The sequence below is a fragment of the Cyprinodon tularosa genome, unplaced genomic scaffold (assembly GCF_016077235.1).
Source record: "Cyprinodon tularosa strain WSP-4 unplaced genomic scaffold, ASM1607723v1 ctg71, whole genome shotgun sequence".
Taxonomy (NCBI): domain Eukaryota; kingdom Metazoa; phylum Chordata; class Actinopteri; order Cyprinodontiformes; family Cyprinodontidae; genus Cyprinodon; species Cyprinodon tularosa.
Genome location: NW_024039463.1, coordinates 2,682,318 through 2,707,336, shown reverse-complemented (window position 1 = coordinate 2,707,336; position 25,019 = coordinate 2,682,318). Strand labels below are relative to the sequence as shown.

The following is a 25,019-nucleotide window of genomic DNA, read 5'->3' as shown; positions in this document are numbered from 1 at the left end:
TCGTGTAAATTCTGGATGCTACCCACTCAGGACACTTGGAATACATTGGACGAGCAGTATGGAGGAATATTGACACGTTTTTGTGGACTTTTATGGACCTTTCTGTCTCGGGCACAATAGACCTCCATTATTTGAATGTCAGCAGACAGCAAGAAGCCTCCCAGATCTCCAGATGCATTTGAGATATCAAAAAAGTACTCCAGAGTGTTGTTCAGCATGGGGGTGAGTAGAAAATGAAGGCTAATCATGCTTTGGGTGTACTATTCCTTTAAAATAAGGCAGTCTAAGGAAAACCAGTTCATTGCATCGACTCATTGACTCGAATGCAATCCCTCTCTCTAAGCACGCTTGCAGCGACAGTGGAGAGGAAAAACTCCCCTTTAACAGGAAGAAACCTCCAGCAGAACCAGGATCAGTGTGAGCGGCCATCTGCCGAAGCCAACTGCCGTTCAAGGAGACAGAAGCAGAGATACAAAAAGCAGCTGTAAAAGGCAGCCCCGTCCAGGAAACACACAGCCAGGCAGACGAGCTCCAGACCAGCTCCCAAGTCAGAGGATGAAGAGAGCACATCCAACTAGTCACAGTCAGAGAAACAGGAATACACTGGAAAAACAGGCAGATCTCCAACATCTATAAACAAAGGTGTTGATGGCAGCAGCACAGCTGACAGGAAAAGACGAGGCGAAGCTACTATTAGAAAAAGCAGAGAGAGCATAACATTAGAGATTGAACTAACAGATTCTGCAGAGTGGTTAGATTAGAGCTGGAATGAATAAATAAACAAATAAATAAATAGATATATAAACATTTCCTATATAAATGTAAACAAGTGAGTAAAATATGTGGCGGCCTAGTGGTTAGGGCATAGGCCTTGGAATCCTGATTCTGAGTTCGAGCCCAACTACAACAGAATGCCACTCTGGGCCCCTAAGCAAAAAGACCCTTAACCCCACACTGCTCCCCAGGCGCCGCACAATGGGTTAAATGCAGAGAGTTAATTTCGCTGCTCTTTATTTATGACAGGGTAATGAAAATAAAAGCTGAGGAAAAAAAATACATTTCCATTCTCCACCTGCCCATTTCCAACAAATGTTTGATTGTAAACAACAGTTCAGGAATCGTACATTCATTTCTGAAATTTAAACCAAGTATGATATGAATGGAAGTATAAAATCAAAGTGTTACTACCAGTGCATTGAAGCTCTCCCTGAATGTTGCAAGGTCAGCTCATGAGAGGCGCATCTTGAAATGAAACGTTGCGGATGTGAGCCAGCAGAGGTCAGTGCAGAGTCATCAACAAATCACCAGTGTCTTTCAGTGGATTCCAGCAGATGGAGCATCAGCATCATATCCATCCTCCAGACAATGTGGTTGATTACTATTTTATTCCTCATTAGAGTTCTGAACTTTTTTTAGACCCAAATGAGGTACTCTAACATCATAGGATATATCTAAATCTTTCAAGTAGAAAAACACGAGTCTGTTAAAGTATTGGCAGAAAGAGGCTGAAACCCAACAGTAAAAACCCTGTAATTATAAAATCCTTTTAGCTCAGAAATCTAACCTATAGTTAACTAAAACTCTCTCCTGAATAAATAAAACATTAGGAGCATGTTCATTTTATCACTGCTCTGCTTTAACAAATGGAAATGTCTTGAGAGCTGTACTGAATAAAATTTTTTTTTTTTTTTTTTTTTATACACACTGTTTGTACAAAATGACAAAAAAGTTTGTCTAAGTCTACGAAGCCTGAGAATATTTCCACTACACTCAATCACATAGCCGTGTCCTCCTCTGAACTTGTCTTAAGTTTTCTTACTTCGGTCTAGACAAGGGTTAAATGGAGACACCTGACCTTGATGTTTACAGGGTGACATTTGAGAAGTTCTGAAGCAGTGTGTGTGCAGACATGCTAAAATACCAAGACTTAAAGCACTGCTGTAAGAAATAAAATATTATGCAACATGCCGATGACCCCTACTTCCTTACTTTTTCATTACAGTTACTTATTAAAGATGTCGGACCAAGCCTTGCACCTCAAGGGCAAAAATAACCCAACTGAAATTCATAATGTTCTTTGTAGTTTTACAAGAAGAAGACTTTTGTTGTCTCTGGTAAGACATAGGCATACTTAAATCTATTAATCTGGATAGTATTTTTTTTTTAATTACTTTGTCTATTTTCTCTCAGAGTGCATCAGAGGTGACCTGACTGCTGGCTCTCATCCAAATCTGACATGTGACTGCTCTGCTCCTTCCACAGTCACTTTCCCAGTATGGCAAGCTTCCCCTGCTAAATTTAGAGGGCCCTCTGCTGAGACTTTTTGGAATGTGACTTTCCTGTATTTATTGTATGGATAATTTATGAGCAAGATTAATATCAGTGTTTCTGACTTAATTTATCTTTATCTATCAAAGGCGTTGCTAAAACAGACAGGGGAATAACCTGAAAACAGCTTACTGATTTAACGGTTATAGGGTTCCATAAAAAGCTTTTATAGGACTAAGAGGTCAAGGGAGTGGATTCCAAACAGGATTGCAGATACTAGAAATTGTAAAACAAAAGTCAGTGCAGTAGAAAAGTGAAATGAAAAATGAAAAAAAGGACTTTATTATTGTGAAAGATCCTGGTTTTAATGAATATCCCAAATAATATTCAGGATAATTCTTATCAAAAGAATTTCAAACCTCATCCTTTCAGAAAAAATGCTTTTAATTTGAAATATTTCATAATCTGTTGAAAAGAGTGTTGTATTTTTCAATTACAAATCAACTTACAAATTGGTTTCCAGCTGCAGGATTTCACCAAATAAAAAGTTTTTAAAAACCTCCCTGAAGAAAAATAAAACCCAGCTTCTTTATTTACATTTAGAAGCTCAAGAAGCTCATCAACAAGCAATGGTGTACATTAATGTGAGATAAAACTTTGAGGCATTAAAGTTGCAGCTGAGTTGGAAAAGGTTAAGATGGATGCGTTTGAACCAGAGTTTGACTATAGCGCTCATACCAACTGCTCCTCAGGGTCTTTTTGAATGTTCTTCTTTCAGCTTCATCTAGAGCAGAGGTGTCAAACACCAATCCTCAAGGGCCAGTGTCTGACATCTTTTAGATTTGTCTCTATTTAATTTAGTCATTAGTAGCACCCTGGAGAAATTAACCGCATGCTGAGAGGGTAATTCAGCCATTTGATTCTTAAGGTGTGTTGGACCAGGGAGATAAAAGTCGCAGGATACCAGCCCTCAAGGAGTTGAGTTTGACACCTCTGATCTACAGGGTGAAATTTCTGCAGATTCTCATTCGCAGTGTAGCTCAGGCTCAGTTAGACTAGATTAAAGAGTCTGTTTTGAGCATCCCCACTGGAAAAAAACGTGTTTCACCCGGCAACTAATTTTATAAGCAGTATTTATATTCAGTTAAATGGACACAACGTAAAGTACTGCCATGTGTGTAGGTCTTCTATCAACCGCATAATTTGCATAACCTGGCTTTTGTTGGACTTTTCCATTAAAAAGTTTGGAAACACACGGTTCATGTGAACCAAACACTCTCTCCTTCCTGTTTGCTCTGCTCCCATATGGAAAAAACTCCCAACAAAGTTGTTTTTCTTTGTTCTCTTTCATAAAGGCACTCATGCTAACAGATCTCACTCTGGGGTAGGGGGTCTCTTCAGCTCCTCCATTGTACCAAGGGCCTTTGACCATTTCCAAAGATTAATACTTATTCTTTTTAATATTCTTTTTTGTTTCTGCATTTATTTTATTTTATTTTATTTTTTTTCCTACTTGCTTTGATTCTGTTTAATTTTCCTGTATTTAATCATGTAAAGCACTTTGCATTGTCTTTGTACTGAATTGTGCTATACAAATAAATTTGCCTTGCCTTGCCTTGCCTTCCCCAGCTTTTCAGGTTATTATTGGTACCTCACTTGTGTCATTTTTCAAATGATGGTTCTGACAATACTCCAAGATGCGTTTAATGGTTTTCACTGCTTTATCCATGTTCTTGCGATTTTGTTTGTATAGAAACCTTGTGTGTTTTCACAGAGCAACCATAGTTACTTTAAGATCACTCACAGATGTACTCTCTCTACTCAAAGGTTGAGAAATTGTTTAGGTGACTGATGTATTCAATGGCGTAATGACACAACAATAGGCCCGTAAGCAACATTATCTGGGTGGGCCCCATATGAAGTACAACACTTGATAAAGGTTCAGGATAGGGCGACAGTTCCTCAAATCGGCCAAAAACAAACCTATACTCAAATACATCATTCTTTTAAGATCTTTATTGCGGTTTGAAACATATTATATGAGTGTATTTATTTTATTTTTTTTTACCAACCATCTAATGAACTATACACAGTTATTAACCTAGTACTTAAAGGTACCCCTGTCTGCTTTGCTATTGGTGGCGTGTTTAAACGGCTCACCACCATGTTGGTGCGGTCGGTCTCTTCAGTATCAGATGGGTTTAAGAGGAATTTTTCGCACCATTACATCTGCCCGTTGTTGGACCGTAAGCGTACAGATATTTACGCCATTGAATGCATTGGTTAAACTGGAATTTATCTAGGGCTATAAGAATAAAGGATGTTTTCTTCAAATAACAATCACAATCCCTATCAAATTCATTGCAGTTTATGGTTGTAACCTAGGAAAATTTGATTCTTAGACAGCTTTTATTGTCATTTTGTATACACGATGTGTATACAAAACAAAAGTTCGTTTTGTAAAGCTTTCATGACATTTCCATTTCTTAAAGTGCAGCAATGATTGAATGTAAACAGTGCGGGAGAAAAAACATGGTGCAAAAAAAAAAAATGAAGTGATATGGAAGTTCAGAGCATCAAATAAAAATGGTGCAATTATGCAGTGTTTTGGTTTGGTGTTGTCAGTGTGATGCAGAGTCTGTGACAGGATTTAGTTATTGGAGGGGTATAACTAATGTTATTTACTGTAGGTGTATATTCCTGGGTAAAAGAAGTGATCAGCAGAGGCGTAGCCAGAAAATCATAATAGGGGTGGCCAGTCAATAACCAATGTACACTGAGGGGTGGCCGAAAAGCAACAGAACCTCAGGGTCAATCTACAAAACATCCATATTTTTTAAACTAAAGACAAACTATACTTTCCAGCAGCCTTTGCTAGCAAATAGATGCATATATTTAAAAATCTATGCTGTATAAATAAAAGGCATAGTGGACAAAATCTTTCAGGTTTGGGTTCTGGGGCGAACATATTTCACATTGTTACTATCTACTTTTATCAATAATTATTCTGCGAAAAAAAAAAAGATATAAATCTACTAATATCCACATTTAATTAATTCTTACGTTATTATTAAAGTAGTTATATATCTATGATTTCATTGAAGACTCCTAGATGACTTGCAGAGGCACATAATTTTATCTATACCCCAAATAAATCAAAATTTAGTTCAGAAAAGAGCATGAATTCTGTATGTATCATGTTTGTATATTCATGTGCATAATTAACCACAGTAGTTTTGTTGTCCAGTAGTTTGTAGTTTGTTCATATATGAAAAATGTAAATGTTCAATAAGTTTGAATATTCCCCTTCAGAGTATTACTGCTGCCACCATCTGTATTAGAAGGAAAAAATGGTAGGGGTGGCTGCAGGGGTGGGCAATGATTGGCTATTTCTACGTTCACACCAAAAGCAGCAAAAGCATCAAGACCAGCTAGTTTACATGCAAAGTCAATGGTTGACGTGCTTCAACGCACAGCAAAACTTCCCACAGCAGGCACATCGCGTCTAAGCAGCTGAAGCAGCCAGTCGTGAGCTTCTGAGCATTTGATGTGGGCGACGCGCAGCAAACGCAGCTGCTGCTTGAGTTGGAAAAATTGAACGTTTGCTGCGCGACGCGCCACATCAACCAATCAGAGAAGCTGATCTGGGAGCTAGCAGGGAGAGAGACACATCGCTGATAAAGATAGCTACGATCACTCCAATGAAACAATTTATTAACACCTAAATTAACTTAAAATACCGAAATCTGCCACCAAAATGTTTGCTTTTATTATCCTGGTGCCTGCAGTTTGGATTAAAACACCTTCCAACCGCCACTGCAAACCGGGAAGAGGCGACCGGACCAGAAGGTGCTGTTGAATTAGATACCTACTGACAGTGCACCACAGGTATGTGGGGGCCTGAGCGGCTCCGACAAAGAGATAATATTTGAATGCAGGATGGTAATCTGGATGAACTGACTGCACTGATGAAGTTTTCATGTGGACTTTCTCACTTAAAAACATACTAAAACCCACTGATCACAGCAAATTTAGCTGTGATTGTTACAGGAAAAGAAAGGATAGTGTAGACCCACTTTTCCACCTGGCAGCTGAAGCAGCTTTGCATCAAAAGTGAGGCAGCTGGTGCGTTTTTGCTGCCTTTGGTGTGAACGTAGCATAAGGGTGGCCATGGCCACCCCTGACCCCCCATCTAGCTCCGCCCCTGGTGATCAGGACTTTTTACACCAGTGTTAATGTGTTTCTAGAGATAGCTTCGTGGCTGAGCGTCTCTGACAGGTCTCTGACGTAGCGCTTAGCGCGTCCCGCCGGGGAGGGCCAGGAGGGCGGTGCTGCTGACTCCAACTATATTGGAGCGATCCTCGGAATTCATCGCCCCCTCTTCTCTCTGAGTTTCTCCGAGTGTCGATCGCTGAAGTGTTTCTGGCCCGAGAAAGAAAACATGGCTGGATATCTGAAAGTCCTCAGCACCCTTTCAAGGTCGGCCGGTGCGGCTTTCTCCAGAAATCCCCCAGTGCTTGCTCCGGCTGCAAATTGCCAGACTTTGCAACAAAGAAACTGTGAGTGGATGGAGATAACGGGGGAGGACATCCTCCGTCCTTATCGGGTCGGGTTGATGAATGAATAGTGATGCATGTAGCTTGTGTTTTTTGATCGAATTATAAGGCGGTATGTATAAAGAAAGAAAAACAAGGAAGGACGTGGAGCGTCAACCGTTGGAAGCCGGTGGCGCGCGCTCTCTGCAGCAATGCTAGCTTAACGTTTGCCCGGGCTACTGTTAGCCATCTGGGATGCTGTAAATAGCTTTAATGGCGCTGTTAGAGCAGGGCCAGCGATGCTCCACAGGCCTGTTTAAATGCATCTGAATCGGCTAACCCGCTGCGGGTTGTTTTGGCCATGAGGAGGCGGATGTAAACGTCGAGGAAGCTGAAGGGCAAGGCGACAAAGCGAAAGCTTTCTTCACCTTTCTCTTCCAAACTTCGAGAAGCAACTGATTCATCATTTAAAAAATATGCGCTAACCGCAATGAATGACACAACAACTGCTTTGCAATGTCAGAAAACGGAATTATACATGCAGCTTTCATACATTATTTACGCCCTATTGTGAGATAACCTTTGCAGTCGGCGTTAAAAGAAGTGCTAGAAATGAGTCAAGATGTTCCGTTTTTAGCTGTTTATGCGGGCATTTGTATGACATTCCTTGAGGGGGTTTAACTGGGGGGGAGGATATTCATTGAAACCAATTAAGGAAGATATTTACGCAGAACAACTGACATTTGGAGGTATTGTTATTATGAGTTAAACTTTAGGGAAAAGTTTCCTCAAGGTCAGCCGCTGCTTACGAGAGTCTGTAGCAGGGAGCAATGGCTGCCGCTGCCCGCGGTGTCCTACAGGCTGTCTGCTTCTGGGTCACATCCAGACTGCAGCACCATAACCTCACTATAAGACACCTTACCTTTAAATCACACGTGGAAGGCTGTCGAGATTTAATTCCAATGTTGAATTGTCACTTTCTCTTAGTGCCATTTTTAGCCAACAGGCCTGTAATACGGATCTGTATTTAATTAGTGTGATCTCTACAGACATTCTACGGAAGAGGATTAGGGTGACTGGAAAAAAAAAAGTTAACTGATTTTTACATTTTATTTCAGTAGAACATGACAAAAAAGTCAGAATAAAGTCAGAATTCTGACTTCAATCTCAGAATTCTGACTTTATTCTGACTTTTTTCCCTCAGAATTCTGACTACAGTCTCAGAATTCTGACTTCAGATTCTGACTTCAGTTTGAGAATTCTGACTTCAGTTTGAGAATTCTGACTTCAGATTCTGACTTCAGTTTGAGAACTCTGACTTCAGTCTCAGAATTCGGACTTTATTCTGACTTTTTTTCCTCAGAATTCTGAATACAGTCTCAGAATTCTGACTTTTTTATCACAGCTAACAAGCATGTTAGCATCAAGCAGTAGTCATCTACGTTTTAGAGATTAGTTCTTGTTTTAATCACCTTCGGCTCTTCCATTAATGAATTGGCATCACCGGTGACCCCTCGTGCGCGTAAAAAGTTGCTTAATTGCGTCATTTTCCACCATGGTGTTACTGGCCCTCATTAATAACTCACATATTTGTCAGTCAAGCTGTGTCCTCTCACATCTCTTCCTTCATATTGTGCTCATCTACATTAAGATCCACAATTCTGATATTAAAGTCAGAATTCTGAGATTAAAGTCTGAATTCTGACTTTTTTCCCATATTAAACTGAAATAAAATTCAAAAATCAGTCAACTTTTAAAATTTTTTTTCAGTGTCACTAATCCTCTTCCCTAACATCCTAACTTTCGTAGCTACACAAAATACAAAGTTTTAAAGAGACACTGCACTTTTTTTAGCTTCTGAACGATATTTTTTAGATACATTTTTATTCCTGGACAAATGCCTTTTGAATGCAGTTAGGCTTAAAGAAAATGAACTAAAATATTCAATCAGACTTTTTTTTTTACAGATTTCAATGTAAGAACAGTAAAGTGGATGAAGTCCAGCTATGTCAGATGTTTATGAGACAAAATGAAGTCCAAACAAGCATTGAAAAGCTGCGGTCATGTGGGTTTCATCCTAAAGTGTGAAGTTATAAGCAATTGTCTATATTTGACATGCTATTTTATTACATAGACCTCATGGAAAGAATTGGATGGGATGTTTTTGCTTCTGGTGGATTCAAGGTATTTGAGAGTGACATAAATACCAGTTTAGTGAGTGTAATTTTAATAAACACATCATAACACAAACTATGGTTTTTACCAAAACGGAGAGGTTATTAAAAAACGGAAATATTTCTAATCAACCAAATATTTTTAGTGATCAGTCTAGATCTGAATGGTGCTCCAGCTGAAATTAGTTGTTTTTAAGAGAGAAAAAAAGATGATGAATAATGTAAATACTTTAAGTTATGTTCAAAAGAAACAATATTTTTAACAAAATAGATTTCAGGGATAAATCCCACTATTCATACCTGTAGTATAAACTTGGAATATTTGATAAGTAGATCCACAAATCAAATTATCTTCCACAAAACGGCTAAATGTTACGATTGTTTCTATTTGTCAAAAGGTACGACTTCTGCAGGCTATGTTTCACAAAGTAAGCAAGTAGACAGAAGACAAATTGAGGTCTGTCTGCGATGCAGCATATAGAGAAGTGTTTTGTTTTTTTAGGGAGACCTAATAAAGTAAGAAATGTAACGGCTAAAACAAAAACAAACTCATCAGGAGAAACAGTCTCACCCAGATGGTGGTTACAATGTTTCGATGTGTTTGTTTTTCTTAGCTGTGATTGAATCAGCTTGCCATTTAAAGTTTGTTGTGTACATAGGTGATGGAGGTGATAAGCCTGTAGCCCAAGAATGCTCGGGGTCAATAAGAAACTGCTGGAAGATAGCATTGCAACAACTGAGAAGACTTTTGAAATGTAGTCACAAAGCAGACTGTACTATATCAGCTGTGGACCCAAATCAATACGATATATGAAATATGGTTTGTATTTTTAAGAAACTGCAATTATGCCAGGGGAAGTATGGAGTTATCATGCAGTTTTTTAACCCTGACTAAAGATTAAAAGCAAAACATCCTGCCATGGATTGATCAAATAAAAGATTGAATATTATATCGTTATAGCAATGTTATTACAATTTTTTTGGGATGCAAAAACTTCATAAACAATTAAGTTTTTTTAAAGTAAACAGCTTATGTTGGTGGATTAATGATAGCTCCCCTATTAGCGACTGTCTGTCCTGATAAAGACTGCAGTCTGCTGCTAACAGGCCCCGTCCACACGAAGATGAACCCTGGCCTAAACGCACAAATTTTTCACCAAACCAGCCTCTCATCCACATGAAGCCGGCGTTTCGGGGGTCTGTAAACTATCTTTTTTTTATTCAGCCTTCAGAGTGGGAAGATTTCGAAACGCTGTTTTCGCGTTTCCATCTTTACGCTCTAACCGCATATTTTTTTTTACACGCATGCGTCATAGCGTCGACTCTAAACACGCATGCGCGAGACAGTATCGCAACAACAATGGCGCCGTTGCTGCTAATGCTACTCACCCTGCTGTCGGGCTTACAACAGAATCTTCTTCTTCTGGAATATCTCCAGGAAGAACGGAGCAATATCGACGACATAGTTCAGCACCTGAATTTGACTTAACCACGAAAATGGACCCGCAGGGCAACCATGTATAAATATTAGTGCGCATTCCCAGCATTTCGTCGCTTATTTTTGCTTTGGCACCACAGCGCCCCTTACAGGCCTGGCATACATTTTGCAGCGTTTTCATGCATTCGTGTGGACGCTCACATTTATTTTACGTCTCCGTCTTTACGGCAAACGTTTTGGAAAATATCAGCGTTTCGTGTTCGTTTTGACTTCATGTGGACGGGGCCACAGAGGCCCCTCTTATAGCCGGCCAATGGTAGTTTTGGTGTGGAATTACCTGACAAAGAAGGATTGGAAGCACTACTTTATGCTTTTATTCATAACTGAATTTGACATAAATAATTCTTAACAACAACATTTGTGTTTAAAAGTAAAATAAAAGTTAGCAGTCTTTTTTTTTTTAAGCCAGAGGCAGTAATAGGTGGGGGAGGGGCCCCAGTGTGTTGCTCAACACAGCTGGACACCTAGCACGTGGGTTTACAGGAATTTTAATGGTTTAGAAAATGCAACTTTTTCAAAGTAGCAGATCTTTGATACAGACTATAAACCTTGTCCTTTCCTAGAATAAGACGCCATAACGTTTCCCGCAAGCTGAAATTAGTCTTTTATCTCATGATGGTGTATTTAGAGAAGCAGTTTGCTTAGAAATCTTAGCTTCAGCTCGGTCTCTTTCTGCATTGTTTCTATCTAACCTACCAGCTGTAAGATGGCTTCTCCTGTTGTAGGGATTATAACTAAAGTGGTTTAAAGCTCAATCTTATTTAGGGTGAAAGTTGACTGGAGAAGACAGACGGAAAGTCGTGCACTCCGAGTTCATCTTTAAATGCTTGTCCTGGATGTGTGCGGCAGTACGTGAACTTACGACACGGCTTTAAACACTTCAGTTTTAAAATTAGTGGTCTCTTTCCTGTAAGACTGCTTAATGCTTAAAGCAGGCGCTGTAACCTTGGGCAGATTGTCTTGTCAACATACTTGTGTTGGTGTTCTGTCATTTGTCTCACATCATCTAAAGATTGATTGTGTGAAACCAATCCCTCTTAAATTTGGATTTCAGGAATATTTAAGATTTAGACACACTTATATACATCTGAAATAGGTCCTGTTCTCATCAGAATATATAGATTTTTAAAATATTTGTTTCATTAAACCTGCAAAAAGGATAAAGCCCCCACACTTTGTGTAATGTTTAGTTTTTGTTTTACTTTATATTTTTGTGTGTGGTTACTTATCCATTTTATTTTAGTCTTCGCAATAGCTTTCAGAGCTGCTTTTGCAAATAAGGCAGCAGGTGGGCTCACATGACTGTTGCAGTGTGCCCTTCAGAGCAGCGCTCAGTAGTTACATAACAAGCTTAGCTTATTGCTTCCCCCCTCTCCTTTTGCTGCGTGGAAGCAGAGTCCTGCATTTGCGGACGTGGGGTCGATGATGGCTTAGAAACGATGCTAGACAGCAGCTCATGTAGACTTACCCACAACGCAATGGGGCATGACTGCTGTTATTTACATGGATAAATACAGATAAAACTGTTTTATACAGAAAAGATATGTTACACTCTGATCCAGTTTGGCTTTAAATTCTGCTTTTTATTGTGAGCTGCATAGTCAAAATGAGCATTTAGGGGTTGGCATTTTAAATTTACTTTCTGTTTCAGAAGCAATAGATAACAGACAAGAGAGTGTTTTTAATTAACTACATTAGGCAGACTTTGGTCTTATTCCAGCTGATAAAATGCAACCTTGGGGGAAAAAGTATCAATCCCAAAGGGCCAAAGGTGAAGCTTAAGAGAGCTCCTTTGTCCTACTTTTGCTTTAAAAGGAAGCAGTTTGATAACATTGTGGTACTTTTTAAGGGCAGATTAGACTTCTGCATCCGCACACATCAAATGTCGCTTGGGTCTGGTGGCGAACCAGTTTTTCTGGTATGCTTCTGCACCGTCGCTCTGGAATGTCTAGGGACGCACAATAGTTTCCCTACAAAGCGCAAGGGGGAGCCTATTCAAAAACTCTTGAGAACTTCGGCGGAGTTTATCTTCCAAAACAACAATGGCGTGGCTGCAAGATATCACGGTCAGGGAGATGCATGCTGTACATCGAAGAGGATATATTTATTTATATAATTTGTCTGAGGCACCATACAGGTGGTTGGAGAAGACAGCCCAAAAAATAATCGGCTGCCCTCTCCCCTCACTGGAGGACTTGCACAGCGACCGCTGTCTGAAAAAAGGCACAACACATCACAAAGGACACTTCTCATCCCGGACATTCTCTGTTTACACTGTTGCCTTCAGGCAGACAATACAGAGCAATCAAACCAAGAACCAACTGCCTTAGAGACAGTTGTTACATGACAGCAATAACAAAACTAAATGCAACCAAAAATAACCATTAATCATCATGGATGATGTGTGTGAGAATGTACTATTCTTATTAGTTTTTATCAGTTATTGTTATTTATTTCTTATATTATGTGTAAATGGTGGTGACAGTGATTTTTGTTTTTAAGCACATGCACTTATCGATCGATGGCACCTTTTTTTTTAATTTTGTTGTTCTTGTGACAATGACAATAAAGATAAATTGAATTGTACTTCTGAACCTCCTCGATTAACCTTTTGTTGTAGTTGTCCATTGTTCCTCCGTTTTAAAAATGGCGCGCCCCGGCACCGAATCGAGAAGGACGACCACACAGACAGCTGGAAAGGCATCCCAAGGACCAATCACAGCTGATTTTTGTCTGTGCACTTCCGCTTGAGATCTGCACAGGTTTGCGACCATCCGATGCATAGTCAGGATTTTTTTTTCGGTTTCGTGACGACGGTCACAGAACCTCTGCGCAGGGGGCGTGGTCAAGCACAGAGACAGATTTGACAGTTGCAGAGGATATGCGTCAGAAGCATAACTTGGCCTTCAAGTGTCAAAAATAAATGAATAGTTAACTGTTCTGCTGTGCAGCATTTTATGAACAATATTTGCTGAGAAGATGATCTGTCATCACCTAGTGATCTCTCCCAAAGTGTTTTCTTGGAGAAGGTTGCAGACAGTAACTGTTTTAAGGACCAGAAGACAACCCCAGTTTAATCCTGCAGACTAACCAGCAAAGAGCACTAACTATATGTTAGGTTTCTGTGGTGCACTTTTGACTCTTATGTCGTTTTTCCTCTCTGCATGATTCCATTGTGTAACTTGTTGGTCACAGCTGTTTTTTCTATCCTGTTATTTTCAGTGCGCGGTCACCATGCAGCAGGAGTCAGGTCATGCTTTAAGTTCAGGCCAAGCACCGAGTTCAGCTGCTGGTTTAATTTAGTGTAATACTTTATCGTATTTTTTGACATTTTTAGTAAAGACTGAAGAGGGTGCTGTTTTGAAGTGGTTCCAGTAGACCTTTATACGTTTATTTTGTATTGAACCATTGAGGCTTTATTGGCAGTGGGGGAGCATTAAAATTAAAAAACAACATCTTTATACCAACAAAATCTTTTCTGATTACCTGGAAGACGTTTTTTTGTTTGTTTTTGCATTCCACCATGCTGTATTTTAGTATTCGTTGCCAGTTCCTGCATTGTTAAAACAAATTGTCATGTTTTCCTGGATTGGATTTTAGCAAAGAAAATACATGTCCTTGTTCTTGCAATCAACAGATGCTGACAAGCGCATCAAAGTGGCCAACCCGGTGGTTGAGATGGATGGAGATGAGATGACCAGGATCATCTGGGAGTTCATCAAAGAGAAGGTGATAAATTAGCAGGCAGCTGTGAAGGAGTGAACGTACAAATGAGGAGGAGGGATAGTGTAGGCTGTGACTGAGTAGTTCAGCGAGGGATTTTGTTTTTAAAGGCGGGTGGTAGAGAACAGATGTTGTTGGCTCAGGATTCAAATCTGAGAGTGTTAGCTCAGCTGGTTTCTCCTGCTCACCATTCCAATTAGGGTTGTTTTACACTCAGAAAAAATGCATATATTCCTCTAGATGGCATCCTTTTTAAATGTGTAATACGTTCATTTCTCCTCTTCCTTTGTAGCTCATCCTCTCAAATGTCGATGTAGAGCTGAAGTATTATGATTTGGGTCTTCCGTACCGCGACCAGACTGATGACCAGGTCACCATCGACTCCGCCCTTGCCACCAAGAAATACAACGTGGCGGTTAAATGTGCCACCATCACACCGGATGAAGCCAGAGTGGAAGGTCTTTAACTAAACCTTGATTTCCTATCATACTTTTTCATCTTTTAGGTATTCTCTTTAAATTAGTGTTTGCGTCTACAAAAGTTAATGAACCGATTTAAATGTATTTGGATTTCAGACTGTAGCTGATTCAGAAAAAAAGGTTAAACATGATCAGATTATTTAATGCATGTAAACATAGCTAGCGTCTAGCAAAATTCCTAGCTGCAGTTGGTGATGGGAAGGAATTCTGTTCTGGAAGCTAATTCATGACAAACAGGTTTTGATTCCTGCAAAATATGATTCACAATCTTGGGTTTATACATTTTATACCAAAAAAAAAAAGAAAGAAAAAAAATCGTTTTTTGTAAACATGTCAACTGGTAGAAGCTCTTTTGCAGGTTTTACTGAGATTATTGATGCAATTGGTGGTGCTCATGATTAAAAAAGTTTTAAAAAGTAAATATATATCAGATTGAAGTTGATTGAAAGGGGGGTTAAATACTTGATGTTTGCTACAAGTAGATTTTGATGGTGGAAATGGAAAGATGCCGGTTACTGGAACTGGGAAACTCCTGTCGTCCTCTTAAGAGCCAGAGATTTTAGGTGAATATAGAACAATATCTGAGATCATGTGAAAACGTGATGGCAGTAGTTGTATTTCCTTATGAATACTGCATTGACTGTGTTATTTTTAAAAACAAACCTGTATATAGCTTTGTCTGTGTCTCTATTAGATAATAGTTATTTCTCCTTTTTTATGTCCAGAGTTTGGCCTAAAGAAGATGTGGAAGAGTCCCAATGGAACCATCAGGAACATCCTGGGCGGCACCGTGTTTCGTGAGCCAATCATCTGCCAGAACATTCCCAGGCTTGTTCCTGGTTGGACGCAGCCCATCACTATTGGCAGACATGCCTTTGGTGACCAGGTAGGCCTCTACACATTTTCAGGGTTCTGATACAGCCTCCAGAATTCTGGGTGGGGTAAAAATAATTTGACATTTAAGATATAAAACTTTGTTTGTAATTGGGAGTAAAAAGATGTTCTTGAAAAATATTACTGCTTAAATAGCGTTAATTTTTTGCTTAGTACTTTTGACAGTGTCATGACAATAAAGTTGAATTCTTCTTTATTCTTAAGCTTTATTTGCAATGAAAGGCTCCCAACAGGTTAAAGCTTTAAATCTAAAAGAAGACTGTCTTATCAGAGCCAATTAAGGGGGGAATTGATCTATTCCCTGTCTGGGTAATTATTTGGTGCATATTTAGATGCTAAATAAAGTGATGGCACAGTTTGTTCTTTTCACAAACAAGATAGACAAGTGATGAGCAACAAGTAGTAATTATAGTCCAGATTTTATAAGTCATCTTGTAAGAATATTTGAGAACAGATCAGATTAAGTTAAATTCAGAGACTATAAACAGCTTTTACTATCACACTCCTGAGTGGGAAGGAAGCGTCAGCATGATTTTTTGGTTTATTTTGTAGAACAACAACAACAACAAAAACCCTAAAAATATACTTCAGACACTTCAGAACTGTTTGCTAAACTTTACCCTGCTGTGTTCTTCTACAGTACAGAGCAACAGACTTTGTTGTGGATCAGCCTGGCAAGTTCAAGATGGTCTTTACGCCCACTGATGGAAGTGCAGGCAAGGAATGGGAGGTCTATGACTTCCCAGCTGGTGGCTGTGGAATGGGCATGTACAACACAGACGAGGTGAGCAAGGCCTGTTTGGAGATAAAATACCAATTTATCACCTCCTCCCAGGAGGTTTTGTTTTTAGGAGCATTTGTGTGTGTGTTTTTTGTCTGTGTACAGGATAACTTAGAGGGTTTTAATGAAATCTTTATCAGATGTTTTCCTCATGCCAAAGGGAAATCTATTACATTTTGGTGTTGATCCAGATCCCAATCTCGATACAGGACTTTTTTATTTGAACATTGTGAGATAGGGCTATATTGCCAAAAACTGTTTCTCCTCTAAACCAGAGGGTGGCAGCAGTGACTATTGACAGCGTCTCAAAAAGTCTGGAGTTATTTTACTGAAGATAAAAACACAAAAAAAGGAACTTTGTTGTTTTTTTTCTGTTTTTTAGCAGGATCAATTGAAAACTTATGAATGGATTTTATAGAAATATTTAGCCAGAGGTGTGTCTCATACAAAGAAATGATTCATTAAACTTTGGTAATGATTCAGATCATGTGCAAGCTTTAGCTTTAGGCATAAGTCACAATTTAAGGCAATATCTGCAGCTTGGAGGAGGTCTGCACCCTCATGGTGCTTTTCTAGTTATTTGTTGGATTTTTCAGTGGCATCCAAAACAAGTGCATGAGCTCAACTATCCTGTTTTAGCCTTTGATATCCTGGAAGGTCCTTTTTTCTTATCTTTATTTTACAGAAAATTACTTTTTTCCTATAAAAAAAAACTGCAATATTTTTCTACAAAAATATAAACTCATAAGTTTTAATCAAAGATAAATGGTTCTAATTTAACTCGATCGTGCAAATCCTTAAAAAGTCTTAAAGGGCATTGAATTATTCTATATAAACTTGAATTGGGTTTAAAACGTCTTAAATCACTATTGGAATAGGGTCTGTGCTGAGGGAAGGAGAGAGGAGGGATTTGTAAAATTGTGCGGTGCAGTGTTGGCTTTCAGCCAACTAGTTTTTAACCCGCTTTGCTACTGTTTTGTTTGCCCTCATCATGTCAGTCTGTTTGATTTAACAACATCAGAGGTCATCGTAGATGACTTTCATCTCAACAAGGGGAAGGTTATAAACCTTTTACAGCTGATAAAGACCTCCGGCAGGCATGAACTGTTTGTTTTTCTCTTTTTACCAGTCTATCACAGGGTTTGCACACAGCTGTTTCCAGTACGCCATTGCCAAGAAGTGGCCACTCTACATGAGCACAAAAAACACCATTCTGAAAGCCTATGATGGCAGGTTTAAAGACATCTTCCAGGACATCTTTGAAAAGTGAGTCAGACTGATTGTTGAAGTACTTTTATAGTCATTAGGAGGAGGACGATGAGAAAAAACTAAAAAAAATCAAATCCTTTGTACATCCTACAGGCATTACAAACCAGAGTTTGATAAACTGAAGATCTGGTATGAGCACAGGCTTATTGATGACATGGTTGCCCAAGTGCTTAAGTCTTCAGGAGCATTTGTTTGGGCTTGCAAGAACTATGATGGAGATGTTCAGTCTGATATTCTTGCACAGGGTGAGATTTAAAAAATAAATCTGGATTATATTTGAAAATGCTATCCCATATTGGGAGATGACGTCAAACTAAACTATCTTTTCTCTTTGTAGGCTTTGGCTCTCTTGGGCTGATGACATCGGTCCTTGTCTGTCCTGATGGCAAGACTATTGAGGCCGAGGCAGCCCACGGCACAGTGACCAGGCACTATCGCGAGCACCAGAAGGTTTGCAGCCATCAGTCTTTGTCAATCACCCCCTCTGTATTGGAGCAAACATTTTAAGAGCTGTGCAGAGCTGCTTTATCTCCTTTCACTTTCATTTGTGGCTCTATATTGCCACCATGTGGTGAAAATGGAGTAAAATATTATTCACCGCCTGACTGAACAAGATGTTTTTCAATTTGAAAGATTTTAAAAATGTATTTCAACTTAAAGTGCAACGTATTCTATATATCAACAAAGTATGTATATTTTCCAGCATTTATTTGAGTAAATTTTGATAAGTATGGCTTTTAGGTACTAAAACTAAGAATTCAATTTCTCTGAAAATGTAGCCATTAAAATGAGTTTTTAATATAGAAATAACATCGTACATAGCAACATGTCAATGTACTGTATGTTGTTTACATTCTGACCATGGTTAGGCTTCCCCTTGCATTAATTACTACATCAGCCTGTCAAGGCTGTTGTAAACACTATTGTTTTTGCATTATTTTTTTGTAATTACACTAACTCCCTTGACCCAGTTTACCATGAATGCATTATGCAGCATTCTAATCTTTTTGAGGGACCTTTTCTAGCATATACTCCTTGTAGAGGGTGTTGATGGTGGACAGCTGCCAAGTTGGCCGTCTTTACAGTGTTTGTGTAGGACATCAATTAGCCACAACATAACATTTCAATAATAAAAATGCTTTTCATTGGTCTTATTTAATCTTTAATTCTCAGAGCTAACGATTTTTTAGACTCAGATCAAAAAGGTGCAGAAATCAAACTCTTGAATTGCAGTACTGTGCATGTTGTATTTATATAGCATGAGTTTCACTTCTTGATTCAAGTTACTAAGATGAAATAAGTTTGATGTTATTTTTTGTTGTGAGGTGTACATGTGTGGTAGCTCATTTCTAGTTGGTTATTTTGCTCTCAGGGGAGACCTACCAGCACAAACCCCATCGCCAGCATCTTCGCCTGGACGAGAGGCTTGGAGCATCGTGGAAAACTTGATGGCAACCCCGACCTCATAAAGTGAGAAGTCTAATATGTCTGGGAACACTCCAGCCGTAGGCTGAAAAACTAGGTTTTCTAACTGTTTATTGTGTTTATAGGTTTTCCCAGACGCTAGAGAGGGTGTGTGTTGAAACCGTCGAGAGCGGCGTCATGACCAAGGACCTTGCAGGCTGCATCCACGGCCTCTCCAAGTAAGTTTGTTATTTTAGTATTCATGTTTTAGAAAATGCTTTTTGGAGCCTTGTCTTAAAACTCTTGACCTCTACAAATTTAAATGTTTTGAATAGTAAGTTTAATAGTTTGAGTATTTACAGCAGTCATGGCTGTTCTGCTCTTTTCAGTAAAACTACAGCCTCATCTGATTAGTTATACAGGCTAAACAAACCTATATAAATATGGGTGAACTGTGATCCTGTTTATTTACCACACAACAGTTGTATTATTTTTGCTCCATAGCCATATTGTATAGTAGGCTTAGACCTGCCAACTGACAGGCAGTGTGCAGCCAGGAGGGGGAGAGTTGTTGTTTATTTCAGTTCCAACAGCAAGAGAAAAGCACGCCAGAGGTGTTCATTTGGAGGAACATATTGGACTTTTCTGTTGTTGTTAGTAACCAGATTATAGGAATGGTGAAAAGGAAACATCAAATAGCATTTTTATTCATTCCACTAATTGGTTTGTGTTGCAGTTTATGAGAAACTAAACATGTTTTTACGGCTCTTGCTTTCTTTAGTTGGATGAAATCTTTCAACTGCCTTGTTTTAAGTTGTTAGGTTTCCTACAAATCTACTAAAAGCACCATTCGTTGAAATAATAATTCCATTTACAACCTAAGTGATGATATATATTCTAATAAAATTGTGTAGATTTAATAAAATTGTGCAACTTTTTTCCTCCTAAAAGTTCTATTGTAGGTTGAATGAAGACTTAAAAATAAGATTTCTTAAGGTGACTTCTTTTCTCAAGTTGTCTTATTGGATGATCATCTCCACACAAAAACGTACGCCCACTGATATATGAATGAATATGCTGGAACTTAATAATTTACTCTTAATATGGTGCGGGCTGTGGAGTTATTAGCATTCTAATCCTGTCATTCATTTATTATTAGAAAGAAACTCAATCCACTCTACTCTAGATAGATTCCTCATCAATCTGGAGTAGAGCGGATCCTTCAGGCAGGAAGTCAGTGGTTAAAAAGCAAAGTGGATCCGGTGAGATTTTCAAATTAAATGATACATGGGCAGACTGGATTGCATTTATTCTGAAACAACAAAACCCTACCTGAGGTTCCAATTTTGTGTAATATAACCTGCAGGTGTGGCTGTCATGGTTTGGCTGAAAGTAACTGTTAAATACCCCAGCCTGCTGTTCAGCACCTTCCTAAAAAACACAGTGGGGTAGTTGGATCTTGAACTACACTGAAATGTTTAGTTCCCCTCTTTGCACTGGACAATTTAAACAAGCTTAAGTCATCCATCATAGTTAAGTCTTTTAAGTCTAAGTACTTTTGAGCTAGTAATTGTGTATATGTAAAGCTTGCATGGCAGCCTCAAAATTCTCACAGCAGGTCACAAGTTTGCATTGATTGCTACATACGTTAACGCAAGGTTCATTTTTAATATATTGTTTTGTTTTAGAGGTCGATTACTTCCCCAGGCTCAGGTAGTAGATGAGAAAAGTTTTCAGTGGCTAAGTCTAAAATCACATATTTATTATTATTATTTATAGAGATCACTGTATTTTTGTGATGTGTGTTGATGCGTAATATCAGGGTTTCTGAGGGTCATTAAAAGTCATTAAATTGTTTTTTTAATGAAATTAATAAAATTTATTAAATGTAATTATTGTGCCATTTAAAATGATTTATTTAAAAAAAAAAGTTTATAAAGACAATTTTGTCAGGTATATTATATCAGATATAATTGGATATATATTTTCTATTCTTTATCTCCCATCCTATTGTTTAAGACCCCACCCCCCACCACCACCTATCCATCTATTCTTCAATCCATCTGTTCCTATAGCCATCCATCCATCTGTTAATTATCCATCTGCCCATCATTCATCCAACTGTCCATTCATTCATTGATGCGTCCTCCCATCTGTCTGTCTGTCCTTCCCGCCCTCCTATTAGTCAGTGGTTTTTCTGGGTTACATGTTTGAGGCCTGGCTGCTGTAGAAGTGGCTGCTATAAATTCACACTTGACTTCTCTGGAAAAGAAAATGCATTTTTTATATAAATATGTGTGGGAACCCAAAAAGGAAATGAAAAAACAGAAGAAAGTCCTCAATCTTGTAATCATGTTGTATGACTAAAACATAACCTGATACTTTACAAATGCTTAATCTATTTGGATAACACTCAGTTAATCCTTTTTTCACCTATCAGAGTTCCTATTCAGTCCATGATTGTCTAGAAAATTAAATGACTTTTTCTTCAGCGCTTTTTCCATGTCTGTATTAGTAGGGAAACAGAATATGGAATGGGGAAAAAAATCTTAATTTCCAGACTTCCCTCCTTTGTAAATGTTATATCCTTCCTGCTTTGAGTCCCTTCACTCCTATCTTATCTCTTTCCTTGCCACCTTTCATCCTTGCAGGTGTCCTGTTTGCCTTTCTCATAGTCTTCCTTCTCCCCTTCCTTTCTTTGTTCCTCATTCTTCATTTCTCCCTTCCTTGAGTCCCAACTTCCTCCCCCCCTCCCTCATGCTCTTCTTTCTGCCCTCATTTCTTCTATTCTTGTCTTACATTCCCCTCTTCTTTTTTATTCCTTCCTTGTCTCACAACTCCCTCCCTCTTGTTCTTCCTTCTGCCCATTATTCTTTCACTGCTTTCCTGCCTTCCTTATTTCCTCCTCTTTTTTTTCCCAACTTTGCTTTCCCCTTGTGTGTCATTTTTCTTTTCGCTCCCTCTTTTCACCATTCTTCTTTACCTTGTCTTTTTTCCTGTGTCCACCTATTTTTTTTCTTTTCCTTCCTCCCTTCCAGTTTTGTTGTTTCTGGTTTTTGTTGTTCATATAAATAATCTTAAAGATGAAAAAATATATTTGTGATGCACATATAGTCAACTTGAGTGTTTTATATTTCATGATAAATTGGAGGTCTATAAGGTAGTCTGGGATATGGAGGATCTTACAATATTTTTAAAACATCATAAATAGGATTATTTTTATTACGATTTATTTTTGTAATCTGAATAAAACGTTAAAATTAACTTTTTTTTTTTTTTTTTTCATAAAAAAAACGGCTCGCCATTATTGGTTCCGTCGCGATAGCGGAACCAATAAAAGCGTTGTTGCGGCCGGGACATTTGGGAGATGCACCATTAACTTTTTGTCTGTAAAACCAGTACCAGGGAACATACATGAGGCACAGTGTATTTTGTGCAAGAAGTCATTCAAGCTCGGAACGATGGGAATTAAGGCAGTGGAGTCGCACATGCGAAGATCGAAACACAAAGCATCAAAATCGAGTTACCGAGAAACAGCCGGTATTTCTCGGTTTTGTTCCACCCTTGTCTCTGCAAAACAAAGTTTGTAAACTCAGTTAAATAATTGTTAAAATATATCTGCTTTCTTCCTGTATGGGAAGCTTTTCAAAATTTAAAACATTAGTGGAGAGATTTATGTTATAATAAACCTTTGGGTTAAGTTGTTGCAAGCAGGTTTTTTGTTGTGTTTCTTGTGAATTTGGTCTTAAATTTTTATTTCAAGTGGCATTAAAAAGTCTTGAATTTAACTTGCCTTATGCTGTAGGAACCCTGGATACACACCTGGGAAAGTTTTGCTTTTTTTTCCACTTTAAACCACGTTAAGAACAACTTCATTTGAAAACATATTTTAGAAATTAATCATTAAAGACCCGATAAGGTGCAGCCACAGTTTAGGTAATGAACTTTTAAGAGCATCTGTATATTGGAGCATTAAATTTTCTACTCACCCCCATGCTGAACAACACTCTGGAGTACTTTTTTGATATCTCAAATGCATCTGGAGATCTGGGAGGCTTCTTGCTGTCTGCTGACATTCAAATAATGGAGGTCTATTGTGCCCGAGACAGAAAGGTCCATAAAAGTCCACAAAAACGTGTCAATATTCCTCCATACTGCTCGTCCAATGTATTCCAAGTGTCCTGAGTGGGTAGCATCCAGAATTTACTCGAAACGAAGTCATTTAGAATGTTTTTAGAGCATAAACAGTAGTGTATAGGATTTCCTGAAAGCGCGCGTTCACGAGCCTACGGAAGCCAGCAGACCAAACCAGCGCATTCAGCTCGGCAAAGAACTCATGCTCTTCCTCAACACTGAAGTCCTCAGACATTTTTCTTTCGTTGTTTCTTTCTTTGCACAGGTAAACAGCACATTTCTTCTTCTACGCTTGCATTATCGGCAGAGCAGACGCTGAATGCGCACTTTCATCTGGTTTGGTCTGCCGGCTTCCGTAGCGTCCTGAACGCGCTGGCGCGCGCTTTCAGGTAATACTATACACTACTGTTTATGCTCTAAAAACATTCTAAATGACTTCGTTTCGAGTAAATTCTGGATGCTACCCACTCGGGACACTTGGAATACATTGGACGAGCAGTATGGAGGAATATTGACACGTTTTTGTGGACTTTTATGGACCTTTCTGTCTCGGGCACCGTAGACCTCCATTATTTGAATGTCAGCAGACAGCAAGAAGCCTCCCAGATCTCCAGGTGCATTTGAGATATCAAAAAAGTACTCCAGAGTGTTGTTCAGCATGGGGGTGAGTAGAAAATGAAGGCTAATCATGTTTTGGGTGTACTATTACTTTAAGCCATTACTGACATGAAACAGAAAAGTATATCTTTAAACCCGTGTGCTTCTGTAAAACAGTTAAAAACTTTTTTTATTTTTTAGGACTGCTATGTTTGCTTAAATGTACATGTTTTTTTTTTTTTAACATGGTATCCTCACCATTTAAACATTTTGAAAGGTTTTGTTAAGGGGAAATTCATTATTTGGTTCAAAAAGGTTTCAACAAATGAGTAAATTTAATATTTAGTAGGAAAATGTTTGCAGTAATATTTGAATGAGGATCAGAAATTTTTTAATGGATTACTAAATTTATCAGATCTTGTTTGCTCATATATTTCTTTTTAATCCGTTATAAAAAGAAACCTTATAATTGTTATTGCGTTATTAATCAAGAGGTGTTTGTAGTTGGCTTGATTTTCCTTCTTTTTGCTTAATTTCCAGTGTGAAGCTGAACGAGCACTATGTGAATACTACAGACTTCCTCGACGCCATCAAGAAAAATCTGGAAAAGGCCCTCGGCAAGTGAAGGACTTGAAACGACAATAAGAGCCAGGAGGTGGCAATGTCACTCTTAAGTTTTTGTACCTCATTTTTAACTTGAAAGGTCAACAAATCCACTTGCGTTTTACCTGAGAGAGCATACACTGTAGGATTAAATAGTGTTCTTTTAGACAATGAAATGACACAAGTCGTCTTTCCATCTGATGACCCCATAAACACCTGACCCATAATGTGCAAGTTTTATTTTTGTAATGTGTAATGTACTCAGTGCTGTGTTATGCCTGGAGCAGGATCGAAGACTGTCAGACATGCTTGCCAATAAATCTTGTTTGACCGATGTTTATCTTTGTGTTTTTTAAATTAAAAACTCAGGAGAATTAAGGTAAATAAATTTATTAGACAATTCTGCCTGGTACACAACATTGTACATACATCTCTATTCATATCATCTTCACACTTAAGTCTAAACGGAAAGCTGTTTAGGATGAGTATCTTCCCCTTTTTGTATAGTTGCTAAGATTGATGCAGTAAACACAGAAGCTGAAGGAAATGAACCACCAAAGAATAGCACTTTTTATTTATAATGCACAGTATCAACAATTTTAAATGAGGAAACTTTTTTGGAGGTTGCAAGTTTGGTGTGGGAAAAAAAAAAGCTGAGCA

General features: G+C 38.5%; 1 protein-coding gene across 2 annotated transcripts; it reads left to right on the top strand.

The window, feature by feature from the left end:
• The first annotated feature begins 6,613 nt into the window (after positions 1 to 6,613).
• idh2 (isocitrate dehydrogenase (NADP(+)) 2) lies at positions 6,614 to 24,695 on the top strand. Of its 2 annotated transcripts, none has more exons than XM_038268702.1 (11): positions 6,614 to 6,827; positions 14,113 to 14,204; positions 14,491 to 14,656; positions 15,403 to 15,563; positions 16,212 to 16,355; positions 17,482 to 17,618; positions 17,715 to 17,866; positions 17,959 to 18,071; positions 18,994 to 19,091; positions 19,172 to 19,264; positions 24,297 to 24,695. In XM_038268702.1, the coding sequence occupies exons 1-11, from the start codon at positions 6,710 to 6,712 to the stop codon at positions 24,379 to 24,381; spliced, it is 1,359 nt and encodes a 452-aa protein (XP_038124630.1). In that variant the 5' UTR covers positions 6,614 to 6,709; the 3' UTR covers positions 24,382 to 24,695. The 2 variants fall into 2 exon arrangements, with proteins under 2 accessions (XP_038124630.1, XP_038124631.1); XM_038268703.1 differs by lacking the exon at positions 24,297 to 24,695 and adding an exon at positions 20,392 to 20,443.
• The last annotated feature ends 324 nt before the right edge of the window (positions 24,696 to 25,019 follow it).